This window comes from Macrobrachium rosenbergii, chromosome 55 (assembly GCF_040412425.1).
Source record: "Macrobrachium rosenbergii isolate ZJJX-2024 chromosome 55, ASM4041242v1, whole genome shotgun sequence".
Lineage (NCBI taxonomy): Eukaryota > Metazoa > Arthropoda > Malacostraca > Decapoda > Palaemonidae > Macrobrachium > Macrobrachium rosenbergii.
In genome coordinates this window covers 19,691,913-19,708,659 of record NC_089795.1, presented here as the reverse complement: position 1 = coordinate 19,708,659, position 16,747 = coordinate 19,691,913, and the positions used below count along the sequence as shown (strand labels likewise).

The window sequence follows — 16,747 nt, the reverse complement described above, 5'->3', positions numbered from 1 at the left end:
TAAATCATAAATAACCTTGGTACTGAAATCCATTTTTCTTGAGAATAACGCCCAAAGGAAATTATATATAAGTAACCTACTCTAGCCAGGATTCGAACCTATGCATTTTCTATTTGACCTATGGTAGCCAGTGACCTTATCTCCTCAGCCATCAAGATATTAGAAAGTACTTGTGGCTCGATATTTGAGTATTAAAATGTCATGTTAAAGATTAGTGACAAACTGTCTTACACACACACATTTTATAATATATATAATATATATATATATATATATATATATATATATATATATATATATATATATATATATATATATATATATATATATATATATATATATATATATATATATATATGTACTGAACAGTATATTGTTAATCTAAAATAATAATCACCTCCTTTTCAATATCATCATTTTGTTTCTCAAAGACCTTGTGTCGTCTGATCAAGTCTTGAATGTTTTCTAAGTCATAATTCTTGTTGACATCAGAAACATATAATCTCAAGTAATGAACTGCATCATCTTCGTGGATCTCCAACAGAAACACCTGGTGGAATATAAACAAACAGTTACTGAACATGTATAAGAAAATGAATTTAGTGTGTCTCGTTCGAAACTGATATTTCAGGTCATAAGTCAGTCATTACCTGTGACTTAAATTATTTACAAGTTAGATACTGAAGCTAAGGAGAAGCTAAGGAGATAAAATAGAATTTATTTACACCTACAATTGTTATGAAAGTTTAACAAGCAACTGAACCATTCTTTCATGAAACCGAGGTCTTGTAAAGGAAGTCTCCTCAATTTTGTAAATCAGTTATAAATGTAAAAATTTCACGAAAGATTGCCAGAAAGTTCTCACTACATTTATGTACAAAGAATGTGTAGGACATTTAAAAGTTTATGTAGGGACAAAGACTCACAGCTACAAAATACTAAGAGAACAGAATATGATGATCTACTAGTGAAGTCAGATATAATTTGCAGGATATTTGCACAGTGTAGGAAATGGAAAAGATCCTCGCCAGTTGCTAATGCTTACTGTATTTTTCTACATTAATGGTTAGCTGTTAACTCTGTCCTGTAGTATTGGATTGTAAGGGTAAGATTTTCTTCAGGATGACTCTTCAGCAATCAACAGAACCATTCGTAATTTCCCGGAATGCTGTCCTTCAAACATACCTTAATCCTGATTTTGTCTAGAATTTTCCTGATCTTCGCATCAAACTCAACAATCTCCTTGACGCCTTCAAGTCCCCGAACTTGGTTGTCAACTTCCTGAAACAGCTCAGTCCATTCTTTTGAAAGCTCCTCAATTTCATTCTTGACCTCTTCCGACAGGGGTTTGCCCTCATTATCTGAATCACTGTCACTAGACTGAAAATTCCAGATAATACTATAGTTAATGGATAACTAACTAAAGAGAGACAATGAGAGGCTGCATATAAGGGTTTGAAAATAGAACAGAAATGGAAAGAAAAATATTAATAGGTTCAACGGATAACGGCAGAAAACACTTTATCCTATCCTGGTGTTTGATTTTGTTCTTCAGATTCTTCGAAAGCCGATCGGCAAAAACATTTACAGATTACTAAAAATATTTATAGATTACTATATATATATATATATATATATATATATATATATATATATATATATATATATATATATATATATATATATATATATATATATATATACAGAATACTATGAAAACTGACATAATTAGACACAAACGTCAAATATTGCATCATGAAATTATGGTGAAAAATGTTGTCATTGCATACCAATTCCATGGATTTGGAGTTATGACAGTTGCTGGTATTGTGCATTATACTGAAAAGCTTATGATAAGATAAACATTAAAATGGTTTGGAAGTAAATTCTAAAAGCACAGGTTATATAAAAAAATTAAAAGGCTGGAGATATCAATGACTGTATGAAAAAACTTCTCTTATGTCTATTATACACCTATCAGTTCATCCACTGGTACTCCCAACAAGTAAAACTTATAGCTAACTCACAGCGGAACTTGAATCACTTTCAGAGTCACTGCTACTGCTGTCCACTATCAATCTGCCGCTTTCTATAACCTTGCTGAAGTCTTCCTTCCGGGATTCAATCTCAGCTTTGACTTGTTCCTGACTGGCTTTGAGAACGAGAGCCTCCTCAACGCTGCGGGGCTTGTCCTGATCCTTGATTGCTGCCTGCAAGTCTTGTGTCCAGTCACGAAGATTTTGAGACTGTCAGAGAGTTGATAGACATTTACATTCGGAGCTAGGTACATAAAACAATATGAATTTATTGCTCAGAAGACAAACCTTTCCTCACGAACTTCATACATTGTCCAGCGTTTCCCAGTCACAATATTTAATGAGTTATTTTCAAGTACAGCATATGGATTTTCTGTTAAACTAACCTGAATCAAAAGCGTGCATCTTTCAGCAGCCAGAGCCAGCTGCTCCTTTCTCTTGGCAATTTTCTTTTGTAGGTTATTCCATCGGTCCATGAGCTGGTTCTCCTCTTGAACAATTTGCTCTATGTTCTTACTTCCTTGATAAGTTGTTTGTAGCCTGATCGATGTTTTGACGACACCCTAAAATTAAACCATGTTTCTTTTATGACTTAGGAAAAAAATAGGCAGATATTTACAACAATGGCTCTAAGAGAAGCAGTCTTCTAGTTAAAAATAATTTTTATGGAAGTGGCAAGTTTACACATTCTACATGATAATCATAAAGGTTCTCTGTGAACTTCTTTGTCCCTAAACTAAGCGAGAAAAAACGCCTGTTCATAGGAAGTGAAAATGCAACAGAATAAAAACAAATAATTTTGGCCTAGCTGAGTGTGTAACTGGTCTGTGCCATTAACATACTGTTGAAAGCAAATCTGAACGCCTAGTAAAGTATTGAAATTAAGAACTGACTAACATTCACTTTGCCAAAACCATTGATGTAAATTTTTATTGCCCGAGAGAAATGACATTTACCTTTCAATCACAAGAGAATTTGAACAACCTCTAATATTCACTGTACATGTTTCATGCAGTATTATAAACTGAAACAACCATAGTAGCTGAATGGTATGACTTGGGCTTCCATTGTGTTGGTTCTTATTTTAAACCACGCTCAGGACTTGCTAAATTTTCAGTGGCAACACAAACTTACTTTGTCTGAGAGTTAGAGGGTGGGGGATTTGGGTTTATCTACAGGGTCACCAGCACCCAACTGCCAAGACCTCCTAGGTCCCATGGTGGGTAGCGATGGGACCCAGGCTCTGAGCAGGTATGTTTGGTCTCTAGGACATTGTACAATAGTGAAGTAACATCTCCCTTATTTCCACTGCTTCTTAGCAACCTTTCAACCTTTAGGGAGCACCTGCATTTGTTATTCTGATTGTCATCTAATTAGGCTTGGAGTTATAATTTTAGGAAAACTAATTACATAATCAAGCTCACGAATAAAAGTCAGTAGATGAAACTAACGGGACAAACAAGTGCAAATAGATGTGTAACGGGGTATAACTATTCAAGCTGCGAACAGAACCATGATTACATACGGCTAAAATAAAACTTCCTCGACTTACTTCAATGTGAGCCCCAAGAATAACGAGATCTTTTTCTAGAAGAGTAAGTTTTAACTGCTGAGCCTTGATTGTAGATAGGTCAAACGTTATCTCTTTACTAATAACTGTCTCTTTTTCACTGATCTGGATGATGAAGTCCGCAATATCACGGCGGAATAGATGTAACTCACCAGCCTCTTTGAGTTCCCTTGCTGTGACCTCAATGGAGTTCAAGAGTTTGTCCCAGGCTCTCCTGAAAGATATATTTCAGATAAGAAGTCAACCAGATACAGAATAATCAGTACTTAAGATCACTTTGAATGAATGTGCTTTGTAATTAAAGTGCCCCCAACGAATTTTCACTGAAACTAACACGTAACCTTGCATCCTATAGGTAATTCAGACATTTATTTCTGTGTAAAACCTGTAAATTTCTGCACTGGCCCATTTTCCCTATGTACTGTCCAATGAGCACAGCAGAACCCTAGGCAAACTGGAAAAGAATGAAATCAAAATATCCTAATCCAATTATATCATTGTTCTTTAATTAGAATTGTATCAGCAAGAAACTCAGACACAAAAAAACTTTATATATAGCACACACACACACACACACACACACACACACACATATATATATATATATATATATATATATATATATATATATATATATATATATATATATATATATATATATGTATGTATATATATATATATATATATATATATATATATATATATATATATATATATATATATATATATATATGTATGTATGTATGTATATATATGTATGTATGTATGTATATATATATATATATATATATATATATATATATATATATATATATATATATATATATATGTGTGTGTGTGTGTGTGAGTGTGTACAATATACAGTGGACCCCCACTTTTTCTCGCTTCACTTTTTCACTCTTCACTTTTTTGTGAATTTTTGTAGAACATATCTTTCACTTTCACGTGGCACCAATTCGCGAATTTTTCCAAGGACCGTATCTCTAAAATGATCACTAATTGGCTTTTCTCATGCAGCAACACTGTACAGTATTCACTAATTACTGTATTATTTTCATATTGTAAATACAGTAAATACAGATTTTTATGATAAAAATTATTTACAGTGTACTTGCCATATATTTCTGTGTATTATAAGACGACCTTTAAATAAGACGAGGTCAAAAATTACGGCAAATTTTCATGAATTTATTTCATATATGTAGTAAAGATCGTCCCATCTGCCATACACGTTAAAACAACGGTAAAATGTGTTCTTTCATGCCCAGTAGTTTTTATCAAAATACTTTTCTCTCCAATTTTATTTATGGTCGAGTTTGATAGCACAGCGAAGTTTCATACATGCTGCCGATGCACGATGATTTACAATCATTAGCAGCTTGAACAATGTTTTCTCAGCTTCAGCTACAATTTACAGATTAAATTTCATAGTATATTTTCCTTGCTGATTTTTCTCCATAGCGAATAAGGGTATACAGTACTGTAATGTAAAAATATATCAGTCGTATTCTACTTATCGTTATTTGTAACCTAAAACGGTAATTATTTACTATCGTACAATGGTTGAAATGCAAGAAAAATGGCTGTTGTTATCCGATTCTGTTGTTCATAGCAAAACAGCTGCTTCTCGTTCGGTTGTTTATGGCTGTACACATTTATACAACGAGTATAGCGTTACTAACGATACTTTTATCATTCTCTTTTACTTTTTTACTTATTTAACTACAAGATGTGATAAAGTGATGGAGGAAAAGAGGTTAGTCTAATGTACAATAATTATCGTACATAATTATCATTCATATGACTGAATTGTTCAAAACAGTTGTATGTAATCCAAAATTGTGGTATTTACCACCAAAACGATAATGAATTTTTTAATGAATAATGAATATCATGTTATCCTAAATATTATCACTACCGTACTTACACCATCATTAAAACTTCTAAAGGTTAGCCAAAAATAAAGGTTGCTGTGAGTGCAACCATAACTCAATGTTTACATTTTCTCCGCTGGGCTCGCTAGATAAAAATTGATTTATGACTATGGAATCAGTCCTCGAATATGCCAATAATGTATAAGCTAAACTTTGTTTTATTACCTTTATTATCAGTTTATTCCATAATATGAATCTTTTCATGTTTGTCGGTGGTTATTGCTCCAAGGCCGAGGCTAGCCTACCCATAAACATCACTTAGAATTCAAGGTTTGATTTTTAGAATATTTGTATAAGACGACCCCCAATTTTTAGGGGTGAATTTTAGGATTTAAAGGTCGTCTTATACACGGAAATATACGGTATACTGCACTACTGTACATACATCTGTTATGCAATCTTTGTGTTTCGCCATGGATCGAACATCTTAAAAAAAAAAAGTTTTATTGATATACTGTTGTGTTTACATACATTAATATTACTGTAATGTTTGAAAATTAATAAAGTAAATAATTTTTCTTATCATAAATGTATTGTAAGTAATCACAAAAATATTAACATGACATAACAAACCTAGCATTCTGTCTGGAGAAACATGTCCCGTAGTTCTGAACTACCCACGTATTTTATATATGCTCTATACCGTAATACTATCCTAAAATATGTACTATACAGTAAATATCATTTCAAAATCATTTTACAACACAGCAAAATATCAATAAAATGTATGTACATTATGTGCAGTACAGCAGACAATGCGCAAAGTTATGTTAGGCAAAAGAAAATGTCTGTCTGAATTATAGGGGAGACTTCAGAGTAATAGTTGTAGGCGGGTACATTATGTTGTGAAATGACTTTGAAATGATATTGGGTGTTTTGAGATAATAGTTTGAAATATATTCTTGTCTGAACTGTTAAGTTGGACGATGAACTGTTGAAATTGGCAGTCATAAGCATTTTTGGGGTGTATATACTTAAGAGTAACAGTTGTAGTATGGTAATGTAAGATAACTTTGGTGGGATGATGGTTTCGTATGTATTTTCGTTTGAAATAATATTAAATTGTTTTAATATGATAATTCAATGTATATTTTTGTTTGAAATATAAAATTAGGCAGTGATTTGTTAAAATAGGCAGTTATAAGCATTTTATTTAGATGGGATTTTGCATTTTCACAGATTTTGCATTTCTGCAGTGGGTTCTGGAACCTATCCCCGCCAAAAAATGGGGGGCACTACACACACACACACACACACATATATATGTGCATATACATATATATACATATATATGTATATATACATATATATATTTATATTTATATGTATGTGTGTATATGTATGCAAATGCACAATATTCTAACAATGTCTTACTTTAGCTTAGTCTGTCGCCTTTCTACTTGAGAAACGTAAGCACTTCCTTCTTCCATCAACCTTCTGGCCAATTCTTCACAGTGCTGAAATCGCTGACAGCCGCAGGACACTCGCTCCTTCAGGTAGTCAAATTTAATCTGCAACGACTGAAAGGAAAGTACAGGTTACGGACGCAGAGACTAATCTACACAGAATTTCCCTGATAATGTAAAATTATACAGCTAAGATGAATTTCAGAGTATAAAATTATGAAAGAAAAAAATGTTTAAACTATCCTGTTAGTAACAGAAAACCCCCAGCTCCCAATTATTGACAACAGGGACCAAAACTATCACATCAGTTCTCTTACACAGAAACTGCGAATAGGACGATTGAATAACCCCTTTTAAACATCTGCCTCCGGCAGGAAAAGTGGTTAATTGCTTCTGTGGTTATTGCTATATGGACGGATTGGAAATGTGAATTACCACCGCTGATGATCAGTAACGGGAAAATGGATAATGAATACTGCATATTTAACTGACATACATATATATATATATATATATATATATATATATATATATATATATATATATATATATATTCATATATTTTATATATATATATATTTATATATATATATATATATATATATATATATATATATATATATATATAACTTACTCATAATTTCAAGCACTAATTTCAAGATAGGAAGTTTGAATTTTCATTCATTTCTCTAGTCTCTCCTAAAAAAAAGGAACAAATTAATTTTGCAAATCAAGACCGTTCTGATAGATGCTGGGAAAACAAGCCAATAATTCAATTTCACAGTCGTATGAAAAGATAAAGTTGAATTTCAACGGATAAGTTCTTTCGAGGAAATTTTAACAGCAAACATTCAGTACTTTTCTTTAATGATTTAGAACAGCTAAAGTTACTCTGGAATTCTTGGTATCACTATCGTTATTTGATGATCTACGCAAAGAGCATGGTAGTTTTACGTCATTAATTAGGATTTCAATTCCATGCACATAGAACATTCACGCCCACATTATCTGAAAACCACAAACATCGTTTCTTCTTTGCATCTTTCGGATGACTGCAAATATTGAACCACTGAGCGATCAAGTCGACTGTCTATCACTGTATCTAAATCGAAGGCCCTCTTGGGAGTCATAGCTCAACCATGCTCTGGATGAGGTGCTGCTGGGAGGCCTCCACGCCCTTTTCTCAACCCCCGGTCGGTTCACAGCTGCTTTGCTTTGTTGGCACAGGGCGAGATCAATCCATGGGCCATGGAAATACTTTGCCACAGAGAGATATCACGCATGTATGTATATATGAGTATTCTCCTGTGGGCATTTCCATGGCCACACATGCACACCCACACAAATATACAGTATATATATATATATATATATATATATATATATATATATATATATATATATATATATATATATATATATATATATATATATATATATATATATATATATATATATATATATATATATATATATATATATATATATATATATATATATATATATATATATATATATATATATATATATATATATATATATATATATATGCACAGATCATTATATATATATATATATATATATATATATATACAGACACATTATATATATATATATATATATATATACAGTGAACCCCCTGTATTTGCGGTACTCATAGTTAAAACCCGCGAATACTTAAAACCCCTCTAAAAACACTTAGAACTGCCCATTTTGATAGTTTAAACACAAGAGAAACCCTGTAAAAATCCTTATACCTGAGTATTTTAATAATTTTATCACAAAAAGTGCATTTATTCATGAAAACTATATGAAAATACAGTAATTAGTGAATATTTCTCAGTGAAAAATACCGCGAATGGGCGAATTTTCCACAAATAATGGGTAGATATGTTCCACAGGGAAACCCGTGAATGCGTGAGTCCGTGAATCGTGAGGACGGGAATACATATATTTATATATGTATATATATATATATATATATATATATATATATATATATATATATATATATATATATATATGCACAGATCTCAGACACACACATTTACACAGACATATTATATATATATATATATATATATATATATATATATATATATATATATATATATATATATATATATGTATTACTGCGTATGTGTGTGCAGTCCATGTGTGTTCTTGCAACATGGAAAAACAGTAATATAAAAAGTACGGTAGATACACAACACATAAAAGTTACAGCAAAGAACAGCGACACTAACAGTTAAAGTATGGAAAATGGTGAACTAACCACGATGTGTTCATAGTCCTGTTCAAAATCGAAGGAAGTGACAGAGGGGTTGTGTTGGGCAATCCACTGTTCGAGTTCTGTGGCCTCCTGCAGATACTGCTGAAGCTCAAGGCCCTGGTGGACTCTGCTCTGATTGTGGTCCAGTTCTTTCTGCAAATCCTCGAGCTTCTCCGCGATTGCCTGTAGGGGACAGGTATCATCTAGATTCTAGATAAATTGTTTCCTTCAAAGGATGAGTGGTTATTCATATTTGACACTGCTCACAGTGAGATAAACATAACCATCTTTTACCTCCCATAAGACTTTTCAAAACAAGAAAATACTGTAATTTCCACTTTTACTGCTACGAGTTACAAATTATTAAATGGATTCTGTTCTCAGGAGTCACAGCTTTACGGTGTTTTATATTATATTATATTATATATATATATATATATATATATATAATGTGTGTGTGTATGTGTGTGTGTGTGTGTGTGTGTGTGCGTGAGTATGTGTGTGTGTGTCGAAGGATCCAGTGATATACTTGTGCAAGAAGTTAAAATACATTTGTGAAGAGTTACAAAAATTTTAGCTTTCGTTCATCTTCCGAGGACTTGGTCACTGAAATAAACAGTAACAAAGTATAGCGCCACAAGGAGAGGACCAAAAAAATAAACACCTTTGATGGCAACATAGGGATCACGGAAAACATTGCTTTGAGGGAAAAATTCTGTACGTGTCGGAACCAAGAACCTCCGCAAGTGATCTCCGACGTTCGGACAGACTTGGCGACTCTCACACCTTGGAGTTGTTCCAGAAGAGGACCAGCGGTTTGCTTCGTCTCTGCAGGAAGATCCCTCTGGCTTTTGAATGGTATTTATTGCCCTGTTCTCTTTTTGTCTTTTTGATCATCTCCCTATGGCTTTGTTCTTTTTAGTGACTAAGTCCACGGAAGATGGACGAAAGCTTAAATTTTTTTGCAATTCTTCATAATTAATTTTAACGTCGTGCACAAGAATATTACTGTACATCCTTCGATACGTTTTCTACATCACGTCACTGTCATTGATTTTCATATATATATATATATATATATATATATATATATATATATATATATATATATATATATATATATATATATATATATATATATGTATGTATATGTATGTATGTATGTATGTATGTATGTATGTATGTGTGTATGTAAGATGGGATTGATTGTTCCCATAGTAGTATAATAACAATACATAAAAATATAATGCCTATTGATCTCTTTAAATCTGTATTAGTACAACTAGCAAAGGAAAATAATATGCTGAGCCCAAGTCTCTAACACTCTTAACCCCATTCTGCAAAAGGTGTTGGAAGGAGACTGAAAAGAGGAATAAAGGCCGCCAGTGATCCCGGTTAATGCCCTTTGCTTCATCTGGTTTTATCCCACTCAATTCTAGACAGCTGCACTTCAAATGAAAGAGTTAACCCAAACGTAATGGCCCTTGTATACATTAAAATAGTTACATAAAAGGAGGTCAGATGTTTGCAGACCGAGTCTTGCCGATAATCTTTTGTTCCATTGTATGTTGTTTGCATCAAAGCACCTTAGAGTAAATGCCAAAGCTCTTGCGCTCCACTGTTCCCTTTCCTCGTGGCCATTTACCCTACTTATATTTTAATTTCCGTGATAAAAGTTCTACATACAGTACATACATACATACACATCGAGAAAGGCAAGAATTTACAGAATTTAGGCCAAAGGCCTACCGATGGGACCAATGAAGTCATTCAGCGCTGAAACGGAAATTGACAGTAAAAAGGTTTGAAAGGTGTAACAGGAGGAAAGCCTCGCAGTTGCACTATGAAACAATTGTTAGGAGAGATTGGAAAGTAAGACGGAAGAAAGAGAATATGAAGGGAGGTACAGTAAAAGAAATGAAAGAAGTTGCAGCTAGGAGCCGAAGGGACGCTTCAAAAAACCTTAAGTAATGCCTGCAGTGCACCGCATAAGGTGCACTGACGGTAGTATGCCCCTACGGGATCTAGAAAGGCAAGGAAAAAGTATGTGAAATAATTACAGAATAGCTGTTTAGTTTCTACTTTTACCCTCTGACCTAGAAGAAATACTGATTTTAAATGGCACTGAAGTTCGAAAGATGGAATTTTCATGCAGCCTGCATGGTATGTTTTCAGGAACAAAAATCCTGTCCCGTAAGTTGCTGTAAAATTGAAAGACGTGCTTAGATTCTCAGCCTGTTCTTTTTCACTTACAAAAGTCAGGGAAGTTTTAAAGAAATCTACCTATAAATTTATAAAAAAAAAAACTTTAAATACTTATTATTTTTTGTTAATCGCTTTTATTTCATTTTCTTTACTTCCACCTAAAATCTGACAGCCTCCTCTAAAGCTGAAGTAAGTACTCTGCAAGTATTTAGTATTCCGCAAGCATTAAATTTCCAGTAATGTTAAAACATACTGATATGTTGTACCAGGTGAATTTCTTAACGTGAGACTAGAATGTGAAGGCTAACTGGAGAAGCTGCAGGAAACTAAATATTGAAAGAAATGAATACTACGGTATAAGGTTGAAAAAACATGTGTAACAGAACAGAAAATAATAAACATCATTCAGTATCATTCATGGAGAATTGCCTTTGCTTTAAAAACCACTTGAATTGTAGTTATTCAAAACACAGGTAGTTAAAGTCTGTCTCTGCACATAAATTAATTTGGAATGCATATATTTTTGTTATGTTTACACAAAACTTGAAGATCGTGACTTTCAACAATGTTATTAAAATTCTTTGGGGTCCATTCGAGAAAACATTAAAAAACATTTCGATTTCTATATATTACAAAAACTGAATTTGATGGACGTAGAATCTGTCGAGTTCACGGACAGAAATTGAACTTACTGAAGAATAACTCCCTAAGCTTATAGAAAAAAATATTCAGTTTATTCATAAAAAAATTCAATTCAAAAGGACTCAAGTTAATAGCCCATCAATTAATGATATTACATCGATGTTAAAACAAATATTTAGCAAGAATAGAATGCACTGCCTGTGAATTACAAGAAGATTCACACTAAACATAAAGGTCAATTTTACATCATAACTGGATATAATAAATTCAGTGCGCGAAATGTCTTCGAGTCAGCAATGATCCAGCTCACCAAATAAGATAACCTTAACGTTTGGTCCCGACCTTACTTCAAGGAACCAAAATTATTTTCTATGCATTAAAGATGCAGCTGTTATCTCACGTCTTGCATCTTCTGTATAACTGCAAAGACAACTGTAATATATACATACATACATATATATATATATATATATATATATATATATATATATATGTGTGTGTGTGTGTGTGTGTGTGTGTGTGTGTATACATACATATTTATATATATATATATATATATATATATATATATATATATATATTATATATATATATATATATATATATATATATATATATATATATATATATATATATATATATATATATAGTGATAATGTGTGTATAATAAAAATACGTAGTTTATGTATTAAGTCTCCTTCACTCATAATCAAAGTACGTGAATTTGATTTTTCATGGACACAGACTGAAGGCATAAGCCACCCTATGCATTACCTTCCTAACAAAATTCTCAGGCTCCCCGACACTGCTTGCCTAATTTCACAGGTGTCCAAACTTAGGCATAACTGCCCTGTATCTACCACTGGAAATAAAAGAAAAAAATACCTGCAAGCGGTCTCGAATTTGCTTGGAGTCAGGGTGGTTGTCTGTGCCCAGTGTGTCTGCCATGAGTGTTATCCTAGCCACGGAATCCTTGTACTTGTGGATATCTTTATCGATGGCCTTGAAAAAAAAATAGTTATTGGTAGTGGTTTGTTCCTTTACAGAATATATCATTAATGCAAGCACAAACAAACTTACCCAGTCTGTCGACAGAATATTGAAGAGTAAAAGGAAAATGGTAACAGTGATGAAAGAATTTGATTTAATCAAGATAATTTTATCAGAAATCTTGTTACATTTACACATTAACTGATTTTGTTAGCCAGACATATCAACTTGACGTTCACTATCACAAGGTATGACAATATTGTGAGTGCAGGTAAATGAAAATATAACGGACAAAAGTTAAGTTGTTGAAAGGTAAAACAACTTTCAAAGTTATGAGAATATTTACTTGACATTATTCAACAATAATCGAAGACCATCCATAAACTCTGGAACACAGTCATTTCCCTTCTAAAAGCAAGAGCCGTTACCTGATCTATTAATATTACATTACCTGACTTTCTTCCCCTATTGTATTTCATATCTAATGACATCACTTCCCCATCTAATCCCTCTCAGCATTCCAGTCTTACCCTGTGTTTCACCATAAGTTCTTCAGGGCCCAGCACCTTACTGCCGTCAGAAGTGTCGCTTCTGCTGCTGCTACTGCTGCTGTGGCTACGGCTGCCTCTGCCTTTGCGACGTTTTCCGAGTTTGCGGTTCCGTCTGCGACCCCGGCGAGGAGAGTCACGTCTCTTCTGAGATGGACAAGTCTCACGGTCCGAGGTGCGACCCTGGCTGCTGATGCTGCTTCTACTGCGACTCCTGCTGGTATCACGTCTTGGGCTGATGGGATCCTCATTTTGTCTGTGCTCAGAAGGTGAGCTTTTCTTACGGTCATCGCTACGACTCCTGCTGTGGCTGCTGCTTCTGCTGTGACTTCGACTTTTTCTCTGCTTGCGTTTGGGTCCATGGATGTGACCGCTACTGCTACCACTGTTGCTCCTGCTGCTGTTGTTGCGATTTCTGCTGCGTCTGTGCTTATGTTTTGGTTTATCCTTGGAATCATCATCATGACTACTCCTGCTTCTACTACGACCTTTCTTATGTGTATCCTTAGGACTCTGGCCATGGCTGGGGCTGCTGCTACTGCTGCTGTGACTACGGCGTCTGTCTCGACTACGTTTATCCTTAGTGCAATCACTGGAACTCCTACTGCGGCTCCTGCTCTCACGTTTAGGACCTTTGCTTTGATCTCTGTCGCTGCTGCTGCTGCCGCGGGTTTTGATTTTTCGTTCGGAGCTGCGATTATCTTTACTTCCAGTATGGCCTCTATCCTGGCTGCTGCTACTACTACTGCTGCTTCGCCTGCTATGCTTATCTTTTTTAATCTTGCGCTGACGGCTTGGCTTTTCTTTATGACCATCACTATGGCTTCTGCTGCGCCTTGGTCTGCTCTTGCTGCTTTGGCTACTGTTGCTGCTGCTACTGCTACTGCCCGAGCCGCGATGGCGTTTCTTTTTCCTCTCTCCTGCACGGACGACTTCCTCTCCATCGTGGTTCATTAATTCAAATTTAGAGTTATCGATCAAATTCTCCAAATCTTCGATATCAGCCAGACAGTTACAGGCTTTGAGGCTGTCTCCCAAGAGATGGTCTCGCTTTATAATATTTTCCTGGAGGTCTGACCAAACCCGTTTCAGAACTTCTACACGATTTTCAATCTGCTGAAGTGAAGGTTAGTAATAAGTTTATTCAATAGAATAGAATATAGAATTTATGCCAAAGGCCAAGCGCTGAGACCTATGAGGTCATTCAGCGCTGAAACAGAAATTGACAGTAAAAAGGTTTGAAAGGTGTAACAGGAGGAAAACTTCGCAATTGCACTTTGAAACAATTGTTAGGAGAGGGTGGAAAGTAAGATGGAAAATAGAGAATATGAACTGAGGTACAGTAAAAGGAATGAAAGGGGTTGCAGCTGGGGTCGAAGGGACGTTGCAAAGAACTTTCAGTAATGCTTACAGTACAACGAATGAGGTGCACTGACGGCACTACTGTACTCCCCTACGGGGGTAATAAGTTTATTCACACGAAGAATTAATTCCATTCAAAATAATTTCAGATTAACATGAAACTGACGTTTAAGATGAATTTTAACAGAAAATTTTACCTTTTTGGGCGACTGTCAAGAACTGTGAATAATGAATTACCATGAAACCAGATCACCGTTTTCCTTCCTTTATATTAATGTTACAACAACTGAGCAAAAATGATAATTTTTCTTCTAGGTGATGTGCAGTCTTCTAAAGACGAATTTTTGGATGATGAAATAGGACATTATAACTACAACACTTGTCTTTGAAGGAACTTACGTTATTCTTGTGGGAGTTATTTTCCTCAATAATTCTTTTCGCCTTCTCTAATATGTCCTCAAACTTGGGATGATGACTTTTCACTTCAGATTTCAGTTTCATGTGTTTTGCCATCAGCAATCGTGACCCGGACAAATCAGTCGCAATTTCCTGCAAACACCAGATATTGCATCACGTAGCTTATTGACGAGAAGCTGGAAACTGCCTTGAATCTTGAAATAATCTTATCACATTGAAAACTGTTGTAAATGATGACGTCAGATATTTCAAAATATATGGGATGCCGGATCCTACTTTTTATCGCTAAAGCAAAAGACAACTGTTGTAATTGTCTAAACTAGAGTCTCACCTTTGAGGATGCTAGACGGTTGTATTCCGAGAGAAGCTGGAACTCCAAGTCTGCTTCATAAATGAACTTGTAACCCTTCAAGGAGTCTTCCAGGATGAGACGCCAGTGATCCGACAAAGCCTTGAAATATAAAATGTATAGGAAGAATTTAATGTTGCTATTTTGTTTCTGCAGAACACTCGTACAATCAGTTTTATTATACTAACCGGCTGAGAATGTTTTTTGCACATGTAATTACCAAAATGTAAGTGATCAAATTTCATATGAAACAACGTCTAACCCTGATTTTACAATACTAGTATGAACAACAGGAAGATATTCAACAGTATCAGAAGTATTCCTTGGTAGCTACCACACCTTTATTTCATTAAGCCTTGCTTTTGCTATAAGAGATGAGGCATCTATGTTGTCAGAATCGAAGTGTCCTTCCCTGATCATATTCTCCGCTTTTTCATTTAATTCACTCATGACCTGTTCTAAGTTCGTTAAATCCCTCTCTAGATTCTGCTGTTTGTTCAGAGCAATAATAGCAGAACGAAGGTCATGCCCGACCTCAGTGCCTTTCAGGATCCTGTCAATGGCACTAAGCTTATTCATGACCGCTTCCATTCCCTCATTGTAGAGACTCTCTTCCTCCGCTTGCTTTAACCTAATTCCCTTCTCCTTTGCCTGGGCCGCACAGTTCGTTCCATTTGTCATTCATTCGAGTCACAATCGCCTGGATATTTTCCATTTGGTAGTGTTTCTTCTGAGTGAGCCCTTGTCCGGTTTCGTTGAGGTCATGCAGGCGACTCTCATTTGACTTGAGCTCACTCTCCAACATCTGATGGACCTGGATCTTTCTCTTGATGGAAATCAGCGTCCTGTACGATTCATCAGCGGTGATTTCTTTCTTGTCTGCTATCCAGTCTTCAAAATCAAGAACATCAGCTTTGAATTTCTGATAAGCTACAGAATCAACGAGAATCTCTCTCCTCGTCCTGGCGAGATCTGTGATCACTTCTCGGCGTTTACAGAGCTGGAAAATGTTTGAA

At 34.7% G+C, this 16,747-nt stretch overlaps 1 protein-coding gene across 2 annotated transcripts in view; it reads right to left on the bottom strand.

The window, feature by feature from the left end:
• Positions 1-16,747, bottom strand: part of LOC136835667 (spectrin alpha chain, non-erythrocytic 1-like) — a 68,424-nt gene that overhangs the window by 7,033 nt on the left and 44,644 nt on the right. Inside the window, exons 18-29 of one of the 2 annotated variants that reach the window (XM_067099499.1) lie at positions 16,071-16,731; positions 15,714-15,833; positions 15,365-15,514; positions 13,586-14,716; positions 12,951-13,067; positions 9,222-9,401; positions 6,915-7,060; positions 3,589-3,820; positions 2,423-2,599; positions 2,028-2,246; positions 1,186-1,380; positions 398-550 (exon numbers count right to left, since the gene is read on the bottom strand). In XM_067099499.1, coding sequence (XP_066955600.1) covers positions 398-550; positions 1,186-1,380; positions 2,028-2,246; positions 2,423-2,599; positions 3,589-3,820; positions 6,915-7,060; positions 9,222-9,401; positions 12,951-13,067; positions 13,586-14,716; positions 15,365-15,514; positions 15,714-15,833; positions 16,071-16,412 — 3,162 coding nt within the window. In that variant the 5' untranslated portion in view covers positions 16,413-16,731. Of the gene's footprint in view, positions 1-397; positions 551-1,185; positions 1,381-2,027; positions 2,247-2,422; positions 2,600-3,588; positions 3,821-6,914; positions 7,061-9,221; positions 9,402-12,950; positions 13,068-13,585; positions 14,720-15,364; positions 15,515-15,713; positions 15,834-16,070; positions 16,732-16,747 lie in introns of both variants that reach the window. The other variant, XM_067099498.1, reaches the window with a different exon arrangement.